At 34.8% G+C, this 19,359-nt stretch overlaps 1 protein-coding gene across 10 annotated transcripts in view; it reads left to right on the top strand.

Annotated features, from left to right (window-relative positions):
- Nucleotides 1–19,359, top strand: part of CEPT1 (choline/ethanolamine phosphotransferase 1) — a 46,053-nt gene that overhangs the window by 12,689 nt on the left and 14,005 nt on the right. For 8 of the 10 annotated variants that reach the window (XM_033200268.1, XM_033200272.1, XM_033200271.1 and 5 more), the window contains exons 3-4: nt 7,878–8,025; nt 9,652–9,793. In XM_033200268.1, coding sequence (XP_033056159.1) covers nt 7,878–8,025; nt 9,652–9,793 — 290 coding nt within the window. Of the gene's footprint in view, nt 1–7,877; nt 8,026–9,651; nt 9,794–15,308; nt 15,394–19,359 lie in introns of all 10 variants that reach the window. The other 2 variants (XR_004434420.1, XM_033200274.1) reach the window with 1 other exon arrangement.

Here is a 19,359-nt window from a genome sequence, read left to right as displayed (position 1 = left end):
TCAGGGCCATATCAAAATATGACCAAGAAACATGTTTTGGGGTAAAATATTTTGATTTTCTTCCTTATCTTGTAATGTTATTCCAGAGTCAGGTTGGAAAGTAAATCAAGATATATAGGGTTAAATAAAACCCATCTGATGAGAATATATGATTTGTAGGGTATGACTCCCCAGACCCCTTAGATACAAATTTGGGCAAGGTAAAAATCAATGGTTTAGTCCTCATCACAAAAGACAGATAAAGGAAGTTGGTGTTAACCTGTATTATACCTTAAAAACCAGAAATGCCATTACCAAAAAGAGTTCTGTCAAGTTTCAATATAACTTTTTGAAATATCGTGAGTTGTTTAAATGCTCATTTGTTTTTGTTTTTATATTGCTAGTTTTAATGCTTTTGATTCACCTCACTAAAAAATAACTTGTTAGATTTTTTTTGGCATAGAAAAGTGAAAAAAAAATTAAAATGGCACATTGCCTATAATTTCACTGTCCAGTTAACTTATGTTGACATTGAAAAGTGAAGGGGAAAATAATTACATAGTTAGAAAAATTCAAAGAGTGGCACAAAACAGAAAGTAAAATCTTCCCTATGTGCCTTTCCTTCCTATGCCTCACCCTAAGCCCTCTCCTCAAATGTAATAAAGTTTAACAGTGTTTTTGTGTGACAAATCACACCCTAAATTTTATTGAATAGAAAAAGCAACATGCAGAACACACAGTACACCATTTAGAAATTGTTTAAAATATGCAAAATAAGCCTTTATTGTTTAGGATTGCGTATATATGTAATCAAGTCTAAAGGCAAACATGGGAATAATCAAGACTAAATTCAGGTTAGTGGGTACTTTTAGGGGGAGATTGCATGATGGATTGGAGAGAGCTGTTCATGCTGCTTCAATTATGCTTTTTAAGCTGAGAGGTTTCTCAAGGGTGTTCATCATATTTTTAAAGCTTTTTGTATGTTTGAAATAGTAATAAAACTCATATTGTACCTGCCCATATATATGCCCGCCAAAATCTTAGGAGTATTTTTTTCCTTTTAGTTGACACATAATAATTATATATGAGATACTGTGTTATATTTTAAAACACATATACAGTGTATAATGATCAAATCAGGGTAATTATATCTGTCACCTCAAACATTTATTTATTTGTGTTAATATTCCAGATCCTCTCTTCTCGCTTTTTGAAAATATGCAGTACATTATTGTTAGCTATATTCAGCCTGTATTGCTGTAGAGCACTAGAACTTATTCCTCCTACATAGCTGTAACTTTGCATCTGTTAAACAACCTGTCCCTATCCTCTCCTCCCCTCCTCCTTACCCGTCCCAGCCTCTTGTAACCACAATTCTTCCCTGTACTTCTGTGAGCTTTTTTTTTTTTTTCGCTCCTGCGTATAAGAACTTGCAGTATTTATCTTTCTGTGCTTGATTTATTTCACTTAATATGATGTCTTCCAGGCTCATCTGTGTTGCTGGGAATAACAGGATTTCATTTTTCTTTATGGCTGAATAGTATTCCATTATGTATATTTACCACATTCCTTATTCATTCCTTTGTTAATAGATGTTTAAGTTGATTCTATATCTTGGTTATTGTAAATAGTGCTGTAATAAACATGGGGGTGCAGCTATCTCTTTGATATCCTGATTACCCTTCCTTTGGATCAATATCCAGTAGTAGGATTGCGGATCGTATGGTAAATCTTAGTTTCTTGAGAAATCTCCGTACTGTTTTCCATAGTGGCTATATTAATTTACATTCTTGCCATCAGTGTATAAGAAAGAGCTCCCTTTTCTCTGCATCCTCACCAGCATCTGTTAATTTTATTTTTTTATAATAACCTTTGTAACTAAGGTAAGTAATACCTCATCGAAGATTTGATTTGGATTTCCCTGATTATTAATGATGTTGAGTATTTTTTCATATATTTGTTGGCATTTTTATGTCTTTTTTGAGAAATATTTGTTCAGATCATGTGCTCGTTTTTTGATTGGATGATTAGCTTTTTTGCTGTTGAGTTCTTTGTATATTCAAGGTAATATCCCTTGCCAGATGTATAATTTGCACATACGTACTCCCATTCCACAGGTTCACTCTTCACTCTATTGATTGATATGGAGAAGCTTTTTAGTTTGTTATGGTCTCGTTTGTCTGCTTTAGGTTTTGGTTTTGGTTTTGTTTTTGAGACAGTTTCACACTTGTTGCCCAGGCTGGAGTGCAATGATCTCAGCTCACTGCAACCTCCGCCTGCCAGGTTCAAGTGGTTCTCCTGCCTCAACCTCCCAAGTAGCTGGGATTACAGGCATACACCGCCACACCTGGATAATTTTGTATTTTTAATAGAGATGGGGTTGGTCAGGCTAGTCTTGAATGCCTGACCTCAGATGATCCACCTGCCTCCGCTTCCCAGAGTGCTAGAATTACAGGTGTGAGCCACTGCACCCTGCTGTGTCTACTTGAATTTTTCTTGCCTGTGCTTTTGAGATCTTAGCCATAAAATCTTTGCCTAGACCGATGTACTGAAGCATTTCCCCTGTGTTTTTTCTAGTAGTTTTATACTACTAGGTCTTACATTTATGTCTTTAATCCATTTGAGTTGATTTTTGAATATAGTGAGAGATAGGAGTCTAGTTTCATATTTCTGCATGTGCATATTCAATTTTCCCAGCACCATTTATTTATCCTCTCCCCACTATGTGTTCCTGGCATCTTTGTCAAAAATCAGTTGGCTGTAAATACGTAGATTTATTTCTGGGTTCTCATTTCTCTGGGTCTGTATGTCTTTTTATACCAATACCATGCTGTTGTGATTACTATAGCTTTTTATTATATTTTGAAGTCAAGTAGTGTGATGCCTCCAGCTTTGTTCTTTTTGCTCTAGATTGTTTTGGTTATTCTGGGGTTTTTGTGATTCCATACACATTTTAGAATTTTTTTTTCTGTTTCTGTGAAGAATGTCATTGGTATTTTGATAGGGATTAGCGTTTAATCTATAGATTGCTTTGGGTAGTATGGCCATTTTGACAATATTAATTAATGGACATGGGATGTCTTTTCATTTTGCGTGTGTCCTCTTCAGTTTCTTTCATTAGTGCTTAGTAGTTTTCATTGTAGATATCTTTTAACTCCTTGGTTAAATTTATTCCCAAGTATTGTGTTGTGTTGTATTGTATTGTATTGTATTGAGCTGTTGTTAATGGAGTTGCCCTCTTGATTTTTTTCCAGCTAGTTTGTTATTGGTGTATGGAAATGCTACTGCTTTTGTATGTTGATGTTGTATCTTCCATATTTACTGAATTTAACAATTCTATGCGTTTTTTGATGCAGTCTTTAAGTTTTCACATATATAAGGTCATGTCATCTGCAAAGAGGGACAGTTTTGACTTCCTCTTTTCTAATGTGAATGCCCTTTGTTTCTTTCTCTTGTTTAATTACTCTGGCTGGGACTTCCAGTACTATGTTGATTGTGGAAAGTGGGCATCCTTGTCTGGTTCTAGTTCTTAGAGGAAAAGCTTTGACCATTTCCCCATTCAGTATGATGTTAGCTATTGGCATGTCATATATGGTCCTTGTTGTGTTGAGGTATGTTTCTTGTATGCATAGTTTGTGGTGATGTTTTATCTTGAAGAGATGTTGAGTTTTATCAAATGCTTTTTCTGAGCCTATTGAGTTCTTTGTTCTGTTGATGTGATGTGTCACATTTATTGATTTGCATATGTTGTACCATCCTTACATCCCTGAGTTAAATCCCACTTCATCAAGGTGAATAATCTTTTTAATGTGCCGTTGGATTTGGTTTGCTAGTAGTTTCTTGAGGATTTTTGTATCTGTGTTTATCAGTAATACTGGCTTGTAGTTTTTTTCTTTTATTGCATCCTTATTTACTTTTGATATCAGGATAATGCTGGTTTCATAGAATGAATTAGGAAGAATTTTCTCTCCAATATTTTGGAATAGTTTCAGAAGAATTGGTGTAGTTCTTTAAAAGTTTGGTAGAATTCAGCAGTAAAGGCATTTGGTCCTGAGTTTTTCTTTGTTGGAAAACATTTTAATATTTATTCAATCTACGTGTCTAAAAGTGTATCTCCTTCGTCTAGGTTTTCCAGTTTCTTGGCATATAGTTGTTCATGACAACCTCTAATGATGTTTTATATTTCTGTGGTATCAGTTGTAATGCCTCTTTTTTGTCTCTAATTTTATTTATTTGGGTTTTCTCTCTCTTTTTCTTGGTTAATCATAGCTAGTAGTTGGTCAATTTTATTTCTTTTCGAAAAACCAACTTTTCATTTTGTTTATCATTTGGGTGTGTGTATATATACACACAATATATATGAGACACATGTCATGTGTCTCATATATGTATATATACATATACATGACATATATATTCACCTTTTTTGGGGTTTTTTTTTTTTTTGAGACAGAGTTTCACTCTTGTTGCCCAGGCTGGAGTGCAATGGCACTGCAGCCTCCTCCTCACCCGGGAGGAGATTCTCCTGCCTCAGCCTCCCCAGTAGCTGGAATTACAGGCATGCGCTACCACACCCAGCTAATTTTGTATTTTTAGTAGAGACGAGGTTTCATCATGTTAGTCATGCTAGTCTCGAACTCCCTACCTCAGGTGATCTGCCCGCCTCTGCCTCCCAAAGTGCTGGGATTACAGGCGTGAGCCACCACACCTGACCAGATATTCATGTACATATATACACACATATACACATATGTGTATGTATATATATTCTATTTCATTTCGCTCTGATCTTCTAATTTTGGATTTGATTTCTTGCTTTTCTGGTTCTTTGAGGTGCATTATTATGTTGTTTAATTGAAATCTTTCTACTTTTTTGATGTGGGCATTTATTTTGCTTTATTCTTTCCTCTTAGTACTTCTTTTGCTGTGTCTCGTAGGTTTTGGTATTTTGTGCTTCTGTTTTTATTTTTTTCAAAAAATGTTTTACTTCTTAATTTCTTCATAGATTGATTGGTCATTCAGGAGCATGTTGGTTAATTTTCATGTATTTGTACAGTTTGCAAAGTTCCTCTTGTTTTTGATTTCTAGTTTTATTCCGTTGTAGTCTCAAAAGACACTTGAAATGACCCGAACACAAATATTTAAAAATTTGTTGAGACTTGTTTTGTAGCCTCGAACATGGTTTGTCCTGGAGAATGTTTCATGTGCTGATGAGAAGAATGTGTATTCTGCAGCTATGGAATGAAATGTTCTGTAAATGTCTGTTAGGTTCATTTGGTCTATAGTGCAGTGTAAGTTCAATGTTACTTTGTTGGTCTTCTGTTTAAATCAAGGGTGTCTAATCTTTTGGCTTCCCTGAACCACACTGAAAGAAGAATTATCTTGGGCCACACATAAAACACTAACAATAGCTGATGAGCGGGAAAAAAAAAAAAATCTTACAGTGTTTTAAGAAACTTTACAAATTTATGTTGGGCTGCATTCAAAGCTGTCCTTGGCTGCGTGCAGCCCACGTGCCACAGCTTGGACAAACGTAGTTTAGATGATCTGTCCAGTGCTGAAAGTGGGGTAACATTTAATGGGTTTTTTGATGTATCCTCCCAGAACAAAAAAAACATTACTCTTGTACTAGCATGTGCATATATTTGTGTGTGTGTAAAATCTTCATTTCTGTTTCAAAAGTTTAGTAAAACCGTATGTTTATTGGAATTTTTTACCTGAGTTGACTTACATAACATCTCTGCAAGATTTTATAAGTTGGTTAATTGCTACATTGTGGTAAGATTATTTGTTTATGTCAGTTCTTTCCCATACACTTATCAGGGCATAATGAGTTCTGACTGATGCCTGAGTTCCTTCATTCATTCAATATCTCCCCCAGGGTCTTATGGCAACTGGGATCATATTTATTCCTGAATTAGAAGGCTTTCTTCTTAAAATACTTCTGAGAAGTATAAAATAATGTGAGCAAGGAAGAAGTATATAAATATTAGTGTATCATTGTACAGATTCACAGGAAGAAAGGAAAATCCAAAGTCAGGAAAACTTTTTATGTCTGTGATTGTTATTTTACTATTTCCTAGGATTGTGTATATACTAGTTATCTTTGTTCCTGAGCAACACTTTGCCCCATTAAAATCTTAAGCTTGGATCCCAACAAGCCCCTAGATTTCTTGTCCCCTAAAGCAGAGGTATTCAGCAGAATTTTCTGATGATGGGCATGTTCTATGTCTGAGGTCCAGTATAGTAGCCATAGCCACGTATGGCTATTGAGCATTCAGAATGTACCTAGTATAACTGAGGAACTGAATTTTTAATTTTCTTTAATATTAATTAATTTCAAATAGTCACAGATGACTGATGGTTGCTGTACAAGGTAGTGCAGCTCTAGAGAATTACTGGATTCCTTTAGGAGCAAGAAGCAGTAGACCCAAAGTCCGGAAGACAGAGTTCTTAGTCATACAGGATTAATTACTTAGTTCAGTGTGCTTGCATGTAAAGTATGGTTCCATAACCACATTTATTGCTTTCGGGGTTTATAATGCTGGCTTAGTGGAGGTATGTACTAGGTCCTTTGGATAATCTCAGTGTCTTAACAGAAAAAAAAGGTTTGTGAAAAGATTCTTACGTTTTAAAAACTGGTCTCTGTCGGAGAGATCTAAATATATCTCTATCAGAAACTCCTTTGCAGTACAGAATATACTGAATGTTATTTGCATCTCTGTTTAATATTCACAGTGTAACTTGATAACCAATATACAGTAAAATACCTTGTGATTATAAAAAATATTTTATAACCTGGGAAGGGGAAAGTAATGAAAAGTGATACCATATACTCTTCTACATTCTTAAGGATAAGACAAATAGGACCTCTTCTTTTTGAATATACAACATTTAAATTCAATACCAGGCCTGGTGCAGTGGCTCACGCCTGTAATCCCAAAACTTTGGGAGGCTGAGGCAGGTGGATCACTTGAGGTCAGGAGTTCGAGATCAGCCTGGCCAACATGGCAAAACCCTGTCTCTACTAAAAAAAATAATGAAATAAAAAATTAGCCAGGCCTCGTGACACATGCCTATAATCCAGCTACTAGGGAGGGTGAGGCAGGAGAATCTCTTGAACCCAGTAGGCGGAGATTGTAATAAGCCAAGACTGCACCACTACACTCCAGCCTGGGTGACAGAACAAGACTCCGTCTCTAATTAATTAATTAATTAATTCAATACCAGCAGTTCAGTTTCTGTTTGGGAAAAAAGAAGCCATTCCTTGAAAATGTGACTGTGGATTTGAAAAATAGTATTCTGAGCAGTCTATGCACTGGATATCATGCACTAGTGTTATTTTATGGCCCATTGAAGAGATATGTTTAAAAATGTTACAAACTCAAATTTGGAAAATGGCAGCACATTATGTCCCCCTCTTGAATATTCACAGGATGTATTAGCAATATTAAGGACTGGAGGAAGTCCTATAGTAAAGAAATCCATTTAACATTGTTTAGTGTTTAACCCAGTGTGTTTCCCATATGAGCTTAGCATGGCATTTTTCATGTAATACCTGCAAACATTTTGAAGAGTACGATTTTGGAAAAAATTCAGTAATTGACCCTTCTAATCTAAACATTGAGGAGAATCTTATGGAAGACACCTAGTCCAATCTCTTATGGGATTTCTGTAATCTCCCTGGTAAGTTGTTATCTAGCATCTGCTTGAATACCTCTAAATGCAGGAAATTTAATTCTTTTACAATTCTGATTGTTTCAGTGAGTTCTTCATTATGTAGCACTTGGATCTTCTCTCCCATAGCTTCCAACTAGCTTTCCAATCTGCAGGTAAAAATATATTAGTCAAACATGGTAACTGTGTGTCTGAATATTCTTGCCTTTCTTGTTTCACAGGCACCTCTGTGGGCATATATTGCTTGTGCCTGTGGCCTTTTCATTTACCAGTCTTTGGATGCTATTGATGGGAAACAGGCAAGAAGAACCAATAGTAGTTCTCCTCTGGGAGAACTTTTTGATCATGGTTGTGATTCACTATCAACAGGTATTGTTGATTTTTTTAATGTTGTTGATTATTAACAATGATTAAACCAATGCAATAAACAGTGTTAGAATATATGTTTAGTCATGAAAATAAGTAATTTTGTATTAAATTTTAGTATTTCTCAAAAGACTATGAACCTAGTTAATATTTGTTCGTTATTGGTAGTGTTAGGAAATTTAGAAATTAAGTTAATTTCTGCGTGTTATTTTTAGTCCCAAATATTGTTTTGGCATCTTTTGTTTTTAAAAGCTTGGGGCATAATTGTCATCATCAAAACTATTATGAACTAAATGAGAGTACGGTGATGGGAGACTAGTTAGGTAATTTGTGGTCTTCGTATATTTAGGTGAATGTTATACAGACATTCAGAATTACGTTAATAGACTTGGATTATAACTATGTCATGAGAAGCTTAAAGACTATGACAAATTAGGAGTATCATTAATATTGCATTGTGTACTGGAAATTTGCTAAGAGAGTACATTTTAGGTGCTTTTACCACAGGAGAAAAAAGATAACTATGGGACATGATGGATAGGTTAATTTGCTTAACTATAGTAATCATTTATATGTATGGCATGTATTACACCTCATATACAATTTTTAAAAGAAATACTAAAGTGCTAGCAATAACTGAGTTACTCTATTTGGATTATAAGTGATATCTCTTTATTTGCACTGTTTTGCAAGTTTTTAAAATAATAGTTTATTATGTTTTTAGAGGGGAAAAAGACACTTAGAAACTAAATGACAGTTTTTCAACTAGTCTTTCTGACAGGAACTCATCCCTCCCCTCTTTTATTTTTATTTTATTTAGTTCCTCAATTATTTTCTTGTTTGGCATGGCACTTAAAATATTTTAAAAGAAACAAACAAAAACCCCTTATAGTTTTAACTCCTGAATCCAGATTTGCAGGTATAGGTGCATGTCAAAATCATTGCTTCATTGTATCCCAACAGCAGCTTATTTAGTAGAGGAGGAGAAGCAACTAAGCTCATACAATTTTTTAAGAATCAAATCAAGAAATACTCAGAACTTCTGTTGAATAAATGGTAGTTGGCTGTCTTGAAAGGTAACAACCAGCTGACTGCAGGATGGCAGGCTTCCTATTATTTATTTTAAATTGCAGTCATTTTTGCGTTGTAGTTTGAGTTCTAGAGTTTTACAGGAAGTCTTTTTCTATGTATGTCACCCATAACAATATCTGTTTAAAAAAAAAAAGACAGTTATCAATCTGAAGCAAGTAAGTAGGTCCATCTGGGGATTATATAGCCCCTTTGTTTTTCTTTCTTTTTGGCTGTCTGCCTTGTAATGTTTTGCTGATCGTTAGTACTGGTGTGTCTCAGTCATGAAAGTGCCCGAAGAAATGCTGAAGTTATTTTAGTTGCCTTCAAGAACTTTGCCTCCACTAAGTGATTTGGTTAAAAAAAAAAAAGAAAAAGAAAGATCGAAATTATGGGGTAAGAGATTATGTAACAGATTATATCCTACTTTTCTGTTACAATAGATTACTGAGAGAAGATAGTGCGTTTACAACATATGTTTTTGTCTCATCTAAAATCATTTCCAGCTCACTTGTTTGCTATTCATATTATTTGGTTTTCATTGTGATCTTTCTTCTGCAGTTTTTGTGGTTCTTGGAACTTGTATTGCAGTGCAGCTGGGGACAAACCCTGATTGGATGTTTTTTTGTTGTTTTGCTGGGACATTTATGTTCTATTGTGCACACTGGCAAACGTATGTTTCTGGAACATTGCGATTTGGAATGTAAGTAATACTTAATGGTAATTTTTGTTTTCTCTTTCACGTATGGAGAATGTTGCCTTATAAGTATTTGAGTATTAGAAATTGATCAAATCACTAAGTTAGTTTAATAAATCACTGTTAGTTTAATAAATTTAAAAAAATTTTAAGCTTCATTATTATAGCTATTTCCTAATAGTCTCTGCATATGCCCCCTTTTATACTTTTTTAAAAGGAGATATCAGAACCTCCCAGCCAGTATTTTAAAAGCAATACAAAAAGCAGTAGCCCCTCATCGTTGTCTTTCCCACAGAAAAATTCACTTTTTTTCCCCACCATTATTTACCTTAATTTCATTTTTATTTTGACATATAAAAATGCGTTTCCAGGAAAAAGAAGATGATTTCTGAAAGCGGTGCCCTAATCCAATCTTAATTTTTAGTGTTTCTACTATTTTCAAAAATGGCAGAATTTATAATATCTGGATTTCACATAGTTTGTGTTTCATTGGTTATTATCTCACAGTTCACTTTCAATACCTATTTTGAAAGCTTATTTATCAGTCAACCCTAATGTATTCTCTTTCCCTTTCGAATAATACAGCATCAACCATATGGTGTGGGAACTGAAGGAAGGAAAGAAAATTAACCACGGAAGTAGGAGAAGAGTAAATAGTGTTTTTAGTAGTGATTTGATATCACAGCTTTCTGTCTTCCATTCTTTGACTTTCTCTCATGATGTTATCCTGTGATGAAGTGTGTATTTAGAGAACTAGAAACAGCTCCATATGGTTGGATGATAAGATGCCTGCCTGTAGGGGAGTGGCAGGAGATAAGGCTGGAGAATATCCAGAAAATCAAGGTCCTTCTGTGCTCTGCCGAGAAATATGAGCTTTTATCCTGAATCTGCAGGGACCTTTTGCAGGACCTAAAGCAGGGAAATGACAAAAGTGCCTTTTAGAAAGATCAGTCTGGCAGTAAGGCAGAGGGTAAATTGTAGTAGGCTGTGACAGAAGCAAGGAGACCTGTTAGAGGAAGCATCAGCATGATTAATGAGAATGATGAAGCATGCATGAACACAATGGCAGTGCTATTGCAGAGCAAGGAATAAATTGGAGAGAGACTTAAGAGGTAGAAACTATAGGACACAATATATATTTGGATGTGGGGAATGAATGAGAGGGCAGAGACTGAAATGACTCCTAGTTCCCTTCCTTGGGTGGCTGGATGAAAGTAGAAAAAGGCACTACAGGAAGAGGAACCTATTTAAAGAGAACAGTCTACCCAGAAACATATGTGAGAGATTTTAGACATCCAAATAAAATGAGAACAGGAGAAAACTTAGAGAGCAAGCTTAGAAAGAAGCCCATGAAATTTATTGAACAGCCAGAGTAGTAGGAGGCGTACTGGAATGTAAAGCCAGAAGGATGCATTTCACAAAAGAACATTGCTAAATGCTGCCAAGACTCAAAATGAGGACAGAAAAGTGTACATTGAATTTGGCAGTGTGAGCTATTCATAGTAATTTCTGTGTAATAGTGGAGTAGAAGCCAGACCGTAGGGGATAAGAAGTGAATGGAATGAATAAATAGACTACTATTTATTACACATTATATAAGGTTACTTATAAAATGTGTGACTGTGATGTGAAGGAGAGAAGCATTGGTTAGAGCAGAGAATATGGGCTCAAAGGAAGGAGGGTCTTGTATTTTTATGAGAAAATTTTGAGCATTCAGAAGAAATCTGCTAGATAAGAAATTGAAGATAATGAATAAAAAGAGAGGGAATGATTTATAGAACAATAGCCAAAGATTTAGGACCAAAGAAATTCTAGGGTAAAAGGCAGAGGCATTAAATAGGAGGAAACTGCCACTGACACTAGAATGCTTGCAAGGCTGGGGTGGGGGTGTGGGGACAGGGAAACACTAGATAGTTTGAATTTAATATATGAGCTTAAGTAGTAGTATTACAAGGGATTGGTTTTAATTTGGGAAATTGTATCCAATTTTCAGAAATTCTACATTTGCATTAAAGCAGCACCAAATTTGTTTTTTAAGTTAAAAGCAGGCTATAATGTTCATAGAAATGTGCTATGGCCAGGCACAGTGGCTCATGCCTTTAATTCCAGCATTCTGGGAGCCAGAGTAAAGAGGATCACTTGATCCCAGGATTTCAAGACCAGCCTGAGCAGTATAGACCTGGTCTCTACAAAAAATTTTTTTAAAAATTAGCCAAGCGTGGTGGCGCTTGCCTGTGGGAGGATCACTTATGCCCTGGAAGCAGAGGTTGCAGTGAGCTGAGATTACACCACTGCCCTCTATCCAGCCTGGGCAACAGAGCAAGAGGCAACAGAGCAAGAACCTGTCTCAAAAAAAAAAAAAGAAATATAGGCTAAGTGCTCTACATTAGGGAGCCATTTATCAAAATAACAATGTAATGGAGGCGTATAGAATAGAGATATAGATACATAGAATCTATAGAATACATGAAGATATCCCTAAAGACTTATCAAAGTTTGTATACATGGAGGAGAAAGTCAAAATTTATTTTGCTTAATAAGGAGGGAACAAGGTCAGCTCTGAAATGTAGTTTGAGTAAAGAAATTTTTTAAAATCCCTTGCATTTTCTTACTCTTTTCTAGAGAAAAGTGAAAGCAACTTTAAGTACCTTAGGAATCTTATTTTTAAACATGTTTATTTATTTGAATTGTTTTATTTTGATGTTTACATACGTAAGTAAAAGGAATAATGAGAATTTCTTTTTTATTTATAATTTAGGTTGTTATACTTTTAATAACTTCATAAAATAGAATGTTTACCAGATAAGAATTTTTTGTTCCTTAGCCTCTTTAATATTACTGTTTTTAATTGTTACTAAGTTTGCTTATAGTATCTTGAACAAAAATAGTCATGGGATTTTAATTCATCTGTGACTAAATAATTCTCATTAAAGTCTAGCATTTTGAGAAAGTAAATGTGCTTTGGATACATCTTCCCTGAAATTATGAGCTACGTCTTCCAACAGTTTGCTCTGATCACAGCTTAAAGCTGCCTTGCACAGAGAATATTAGTGCCTATCATGTCTATACAGACTCCTGTTCTCACAGTGCCCCTGGATTGAGCAAGTAGAGATCTTACAGAGATGACTAGCCTGGATATGAAAGACTGGGGAGGAAAATGGGGTTAGAGGCTAGAATTTCATGGGAGGATTGGGTTGTAGAAGATAAATATGAATTGAAGCTCATTTATCAACATGTGCAAAATACTTTTTAAGTTATTTATGGATTATACTGAGTGGGAGAGTTCACATTTTCTCCCTTAAGACCTAAACTATGTATATTAGGATTTTTTTGTTTTTTTTTTTCGTTTTGCTTTGTTTTGTTTTTGAGACGGAGTCTTGCTCTGTTGCCCAGGCTGGAGTTTAGTGGCAAACCTCAGCTTACTGCAACCTCGGCCTCCCTGGTTCAAGCAATTCTCCTGCCTCAGCCTCCTGAGTAGCTGGGACTACAGATGCGTGCCGTCACCACACCCAGCTAATTTTTTGTATTTTTAGTGGAGACGGGGTTTCACTGTGTTAGCCAGGATGGTCTCGATCTCCTGACCTCGTGATTCGCCCACGTTGGCCTCCCAAAGTGCTGGGATTAGGTGTGAGCCATGTGCCTGGCCTGTATTAGTTATCTTTAAGTATATAACTTGTAGACATATATATAGAATCATTTGTATAAATTAAATGCTTAGAAATCCTAATCAATCTTTAATAAAACTATACTTATGTAAAACATCCGTCTTAAAAAAAAAATCTGTGCTATAAAGGCAGAACTCATTTAAAGTATTTCAGGAGCAAAATACTCTTCAATTATTTTTTCCAAGACAAAAAAATAATAATTTGAACTTGGGCCAATATATGTTGGCTCAAATGTTAATCTCTGTTATCTTTTTTATATATCAGCTTGGACAAGGCTCGTAACTTTCATGGGCCTCATTTCCTAATTTGTAAAATAAGCTTTAGATTAGATGATCTATAAGGTTCTTTCTGTTTATAAAGTCTGTGAGTCTACTAATTCTACACAGATATTATTACAAGTGTACTTATTTATAATTACAGTAGGCAGAGTATTGATTTTTGCTTTTATTACATTTTTCAGCTCATGCTTCTAAAGTTTCACATTTACATTAGCTAAAAACCCTGTCACCACATGTTTATTTCTATGTAAGTAAGTAGCTTCCCACTCTTTCTTTTCTATAGTTAAATGAAAAAAGTTAATAGGTTATGTATTCCACTGGGTTGTCTGACAAATTTAGTTCATCTTTTTGTCCAGGTAATTTTTAAAGAATAATTATTTGAAGATCTCTTGATAATACAGAACTGTTGTTTGTTAATGTATAATCCACTTTGTATGGATTCAGAATTGGGAAACTTTCTAATCCCTACATAGAATCTATTTATCTTTAAATGTCTAATACTTAACATATGAATTATTAAATAGCAGAGATTTTCCTTCCAGTTTCCAATTTCCCTGTGTAGCTTTTTTTCAGCAATGATTTGTTCATTTGGGCCTCAGCTCTGTTCGTTTAATTTTATCAGTTGCCATAGATGATGTCCTAAAACAACCATTTGTATTAATGTAAAACCTAGATTGCAATCTGGCCTCTCAGATCACCAGGTAAAATCATGGACATCTATCTGTCTCACTAGCATTCCTCGGTTCTTAATTTTTATTTAAGTAGTTTTTATTTGAAGCTTAGTCTATACTGCTACTTTTTTGTGTGTTGTTATCTGTGTTTCCAAACTTTTTAAGTGATTGAACTGGATATTTTACCTATTTTTATCACTAGTAAACTAATCCAATGTAGTAGAGGATTACAATGCTGGTATGGAATTAGGGAAGAGAAAGAGGAAAAAGGAAGACTTCTGGACTAGAGATTATCAGGAAATAGGATAAGGAGATGGCCAATTTAATTTTTGCTCTAACCATATCCAAATAGAAGTTACTCTTGATTAGATTCTTTCCCACTTACTCTTTCCACATATATGCTAGTTTTTTTTGAGATGGTAGAGGTGGGAATGTGGTGAGGCTTGGGACAAGGAAGGAGCATAAGACGGATTAGTGGTTTTTCAAAATGTACATTGGGACTTCTAAGAAGAATTCCTATCTACAGGGAAGTCTAGATCAGTTCTGGTGCTAAAGGGATTTATGTTGTAGTGTAATTATTTGGCAAGTAATATTCACCACTCCTAGGTAATTAGAGTTGATACTGTGTTTTTAGTATTAGTGTTTCCAGCTGCCTACTTAAAAGTCAATTTTTCAGTATATTACAGTTTTAATTTTTTAATTTTTCTTCTATCTTGATTTGGATAAGAACTATATATGTTTGTATAAGGATAGTATAGTACTGTATAAATTGTATCATTCCATCTTTAGGTGTCTTTGTAAGAAGAATGCTACTTTTTAAATCTATTTTTGTTACCTGTGTTAGTAGGGCTCTTTAGCAAAAGTTCCGAGTAAAGTTATTTTGAAATGTTTGTTTCCTTATGCATAGATTCGATGTTACAGAGTCCCAGATCATAATTATAATATGCCAGCTTCTCACAGGAACCCTGGGGCCGTGGTTCTGGAACTTCACGGTAACTGCTGGAATATTCATGCTATCTGATGTACAATGGTGTGAACTCAATAAAGACAGCACCTTTGTCATGCACAGAATAATTAAAACATGAAAAATCAAAAGTCTTCCTGTTGGTATGTCACAAACAGGTTATTAGAAAACATAATTTTAATATATAATATTAGGGCAATAAAAATCCACCCTATTAAATAAAATTTTTAAAAAGTGGTATTTCTGGTGATTTGATGCTAAAGCCAATTCTCCCATTTGCCTATTGTGCCTAAAATTTTTATTCTATATACAGTTTTTTAAAACAAATACCTTTCCACCAGTAAATAGAATTTTTTTTATATTTCTATTTTGAAAACAGAATAAAGCAAGCAATTTTTCTTAGGTAAGGAAGTTGAGATGATCCTATATTAATGTAGGAAAGATTCTGCTTGTTCTGTTAACTTCTTTAGCATATACTTGAAGCAGTCTAGTACTAGTTCTTCTGCTTGTCTTTGCAGCAGTCTTGGTGTTGTATAATTATGCTGGAAGCTATTCTGATTTCTGTTTGTTTTGCTTAATGTTTTTCACTCTTAGTTGTGCTTTTGAAACTAAATATCCTTAGCTTTTCATGTTACTATAGTCATTATTTGAATACTTTCCTTTTTTGTTTTTTTTTTCTTTTCAGTAAATACATATGTCTCTAATGTGCTGCTAAAAGTAATATATCTTTTTCCTCTTTTTTTTTTAATTGAGATAGAGTCTCATTCTGTCACCCAGGCAGGAGTGCAGTGGCACAGTCATAGCTCACTGAAGCCTTGAAACTCCTGGACTGAAGTGCTCCTCCCACCTCACCTTTCTGCACCATCACACCTGGCCAATTTTTTAACTTTTTTTTGTAGAGATAGGTCTTGCTGTGTTGCCTAGAATGGTCTTGAACTTCGGGCCTAAAGCATTCCTCCCACCTCAGCCTTCCAAAGCACTGGAACTATAGGCATGAGCCACAGCATTCACCCTTCTTTCTCTTCTTATAACTGCAATTTTGACCTTATGACTTTTAAAAACATTGTTAGGAAATGTTTTCCCAGTAAGATAGTCCAGAATCATTCACACTTTAGCATAAGAAAAATTAGGGCTTAGATGCAATTTATTTGGTAGTTCAGAGAATGTTGGAGAACTGGTCATATGAAAACCTGACAGATAATTATATCAATGCAAGGGTTCATTAGGTTTCCTACATTAGGTCTCCTGCCCTGAAAAAAAAAAAGAATTGTAAAAATTTTAATATTGCTTCAATAATACAGAAATAGTGAATTCCTTGTTGGCCGAGTTCTTTCTTTTCTTTTCTTTTCTTTTCTTTCCTTTCCTTTCCTTTCTTTCCTTTCTTTCCTTTCCTTTCTTTCCTTTCCTTTCCTTTCCTTTTCCTTTCCTTTCCTTTCCTTTCTTTCCTTTCCTTTCCTTTTCCTTCCCTTCCCTTCTTTTTTTTGGTGGGGGGTGGATTTCTCACTCTGTCGCCCAGGCTGGAGTGCAGTGGCGCTATCTCAGCTCACTGCAAGCTCTACCTCCCGGGTTCACGCCATTCTCCTGCCTCAGCCTCCTGAGTAGCTGGGACTACAGGCGCCCGCCACCACGTCTGGCCAATTTTTTGTATTTTTAGTAGAGACGGAGTTTCACTGTGTTACCCAGGATGGTCTCGATCTCCTGACCTCATGATCCGCCTGCCTTGCTGAGTTCTTTCTGAAAAGTATATTTCAGTGTTGTAAATCCAGTTATTCAGTGGCAGTAATGATGGCTTTGAGGACAAATTCATGGTGAGGGATATTCTGCATCTTTTTTCAAAATAACCTTGGAATGTGGAGAATACAGTTGTGCCTCCGTATCTGTGGGGAATTGGTTCTAAGATCTCCTGCAAATACCAGAATCCGGGGATGCCCAAGTTCCTGATATAAGGTGGTGTAGTATTTGCATAGAACCTATACACATCCTCCCGTATACTTTAAGTCATTCTACATTACTTATACCTCACACAATGTAAATGCCAAGTAAATAGTTGTTATACTGTAATGTTTAGGGAATAATGACAAGGAAAAAAGACTGTACATGTTCAGTACAGACACAGCTTTTAATATTTTTGATCTGTGGTTGGTGTAATTCATGGATGCAGAACCCACAGATAGAGAGGGCTGACTGTACTAAGAAGTATATCATTAGTCTCCCTTTACCCTTACACTGTCTTCTGGTACTTTCTCCAAAGACCAGTGGCTTTATGCTCATTGCAGTTGTCTAGATTTATAGGTTTATAATTTTTGATAGCCCTTTTTTTATTGTTGATTATACTTAGCAAAGGTCTTTTCCACCAATGTTCTTAATGAAATTAACAGTCAAAATATTGACTGTATCTACTTTCACCTTGTCTATGATAACAAAGTAACCCTATATTTATAGAGCCCTTTCTGTTAAAATGTTTCTAGAAACTAATGCATTTTAACATCATAAAAAAAGTTTTCAAAATATTTTGTTTTCTCTGTATATACTGTTTTTTACCAGTTGCTAACTTGCAGAGATTTTCTTTTGCTTTTAATACTTACTGCTTAAACTGATTTGATAATTAAAATGAGATTGTCAAATATACTCTCTTTTTTTATGAAGTTTGGAAAAAACCTTCAGAAAGAATTGTCCTTAATAATTTGTTTCTAAATGAATTTGATTTATTAGCATGTAAACTATATATAAGTTATTTCCTGTTGTATTCTAGCATTTCTGGTAAAATTGTATTAGAATATGAAGAGTTTTAGCACTGCATGGGAACAACATTCCGGTTTCTCTTCAAGGTTATTTTCAGTGTAACCTTGGAAAAGTCACTTGACCTTTCTAAATTTTCTCATCTGCAAAATGGTGATATTTCCTACCTCCTAGGGTGGTTGTCAAGATTGAAAGGGTTAAGAATGTAATGTACTTACTGTAGTGCTAAGCATATAATAAGTCTTCATTATTGTTACATTAAGACCTGTTTTAGCTGACTCCCAATGATTGGCAAATTTTTTATTGTGCCAGTTAGAGAGGAGGAATAAGTTCATGATCCCTTTATTTAACTCAGAGATTGTGAGAGGATTCTCCTTTCGGGTCTTATTGTTTTCAAAGGTGATAAAGATAGACTGCCCCTTAAATTTGAGACCTATACTCTATTTCTTTTTATGTTAGAGGACTTGTTCTATTCTAGCCTTTGGCTATATTTTTCTCTTCTTACTCAGAGTTATTCAGTGGGCTTTTTCTTTTTAGTCTTCTCAGAAAGTCTGAAGATCCATGTAGTCATCCATGTGGTAGGTAATGTGTTTTTAATAATTAAACTTATTTCAAAAATAGACTTGTCTTGCTGTTTTCCAAATTTATAACACTTGAATTAAAAATACTCCAAGTTACCACTCAGCTGTATGGTTAATATTATTTAACATTAAGATTACCATGTCCAGTTTGTCCCTTATCAAGGATAGAAAGTAAAATATTCAAAATCAGTATATTGAATTTCTAGGTAATCTTTATTTCAGTCCACCAACAGTTCACCCCACCCGTGGTATTTCTGGTAGAATCTATAATGAATGTCATGCTCTGGTTATCCATAAGTTACCTAGAGCTTCAGATCCATTTACAGATAATTATAAATCTAGAGTTAATAGCTATCTAATCCTTGAGTAAGAATCTAGACTTCTTCAAATAGATGATTTTTTTAAACAAAATACTTCTCTTTAACAATAGCTCACAGGTCAAATTGTACAAATCGGGGATTCTTTGACATTGTGAATTTATCCCTAATGCATATTCTATGTTAACCAAACTAATGCAAACAATTGTGTTGCCAAACTACAACACAATTATATTTACTATTTATAGTTTAACAAAAATACTTATGTTTACAAAATAACTGCAAGTGTATCTTTGAAATGCATATGTCACATGTAGAAGAAAAATGGATTGTCTGTTTCTGATTTTAGAGGGGAAA

The sequence above is a fragment of the Trachypithecus francoisi genome, unplaced genomic scaffold (genome assembly GCF_009764315.1).
Source record: "Trachypithecus francoisi isolate TF-2019V2 unplaced genomic scaffold, Tfra_2.0 Lachesis_group5, whole genome shotgun sequence".
NCBI classification, from domain to species: Eukaryota; Metazoa; Chordata; class Mammalia; order Primates; family Cercopithecidae; genus Trachypithecus; species Trachypithecus francoisi.
This window is presented reverse-complemented; position numbering and strand designations above follow the sequence as displayed.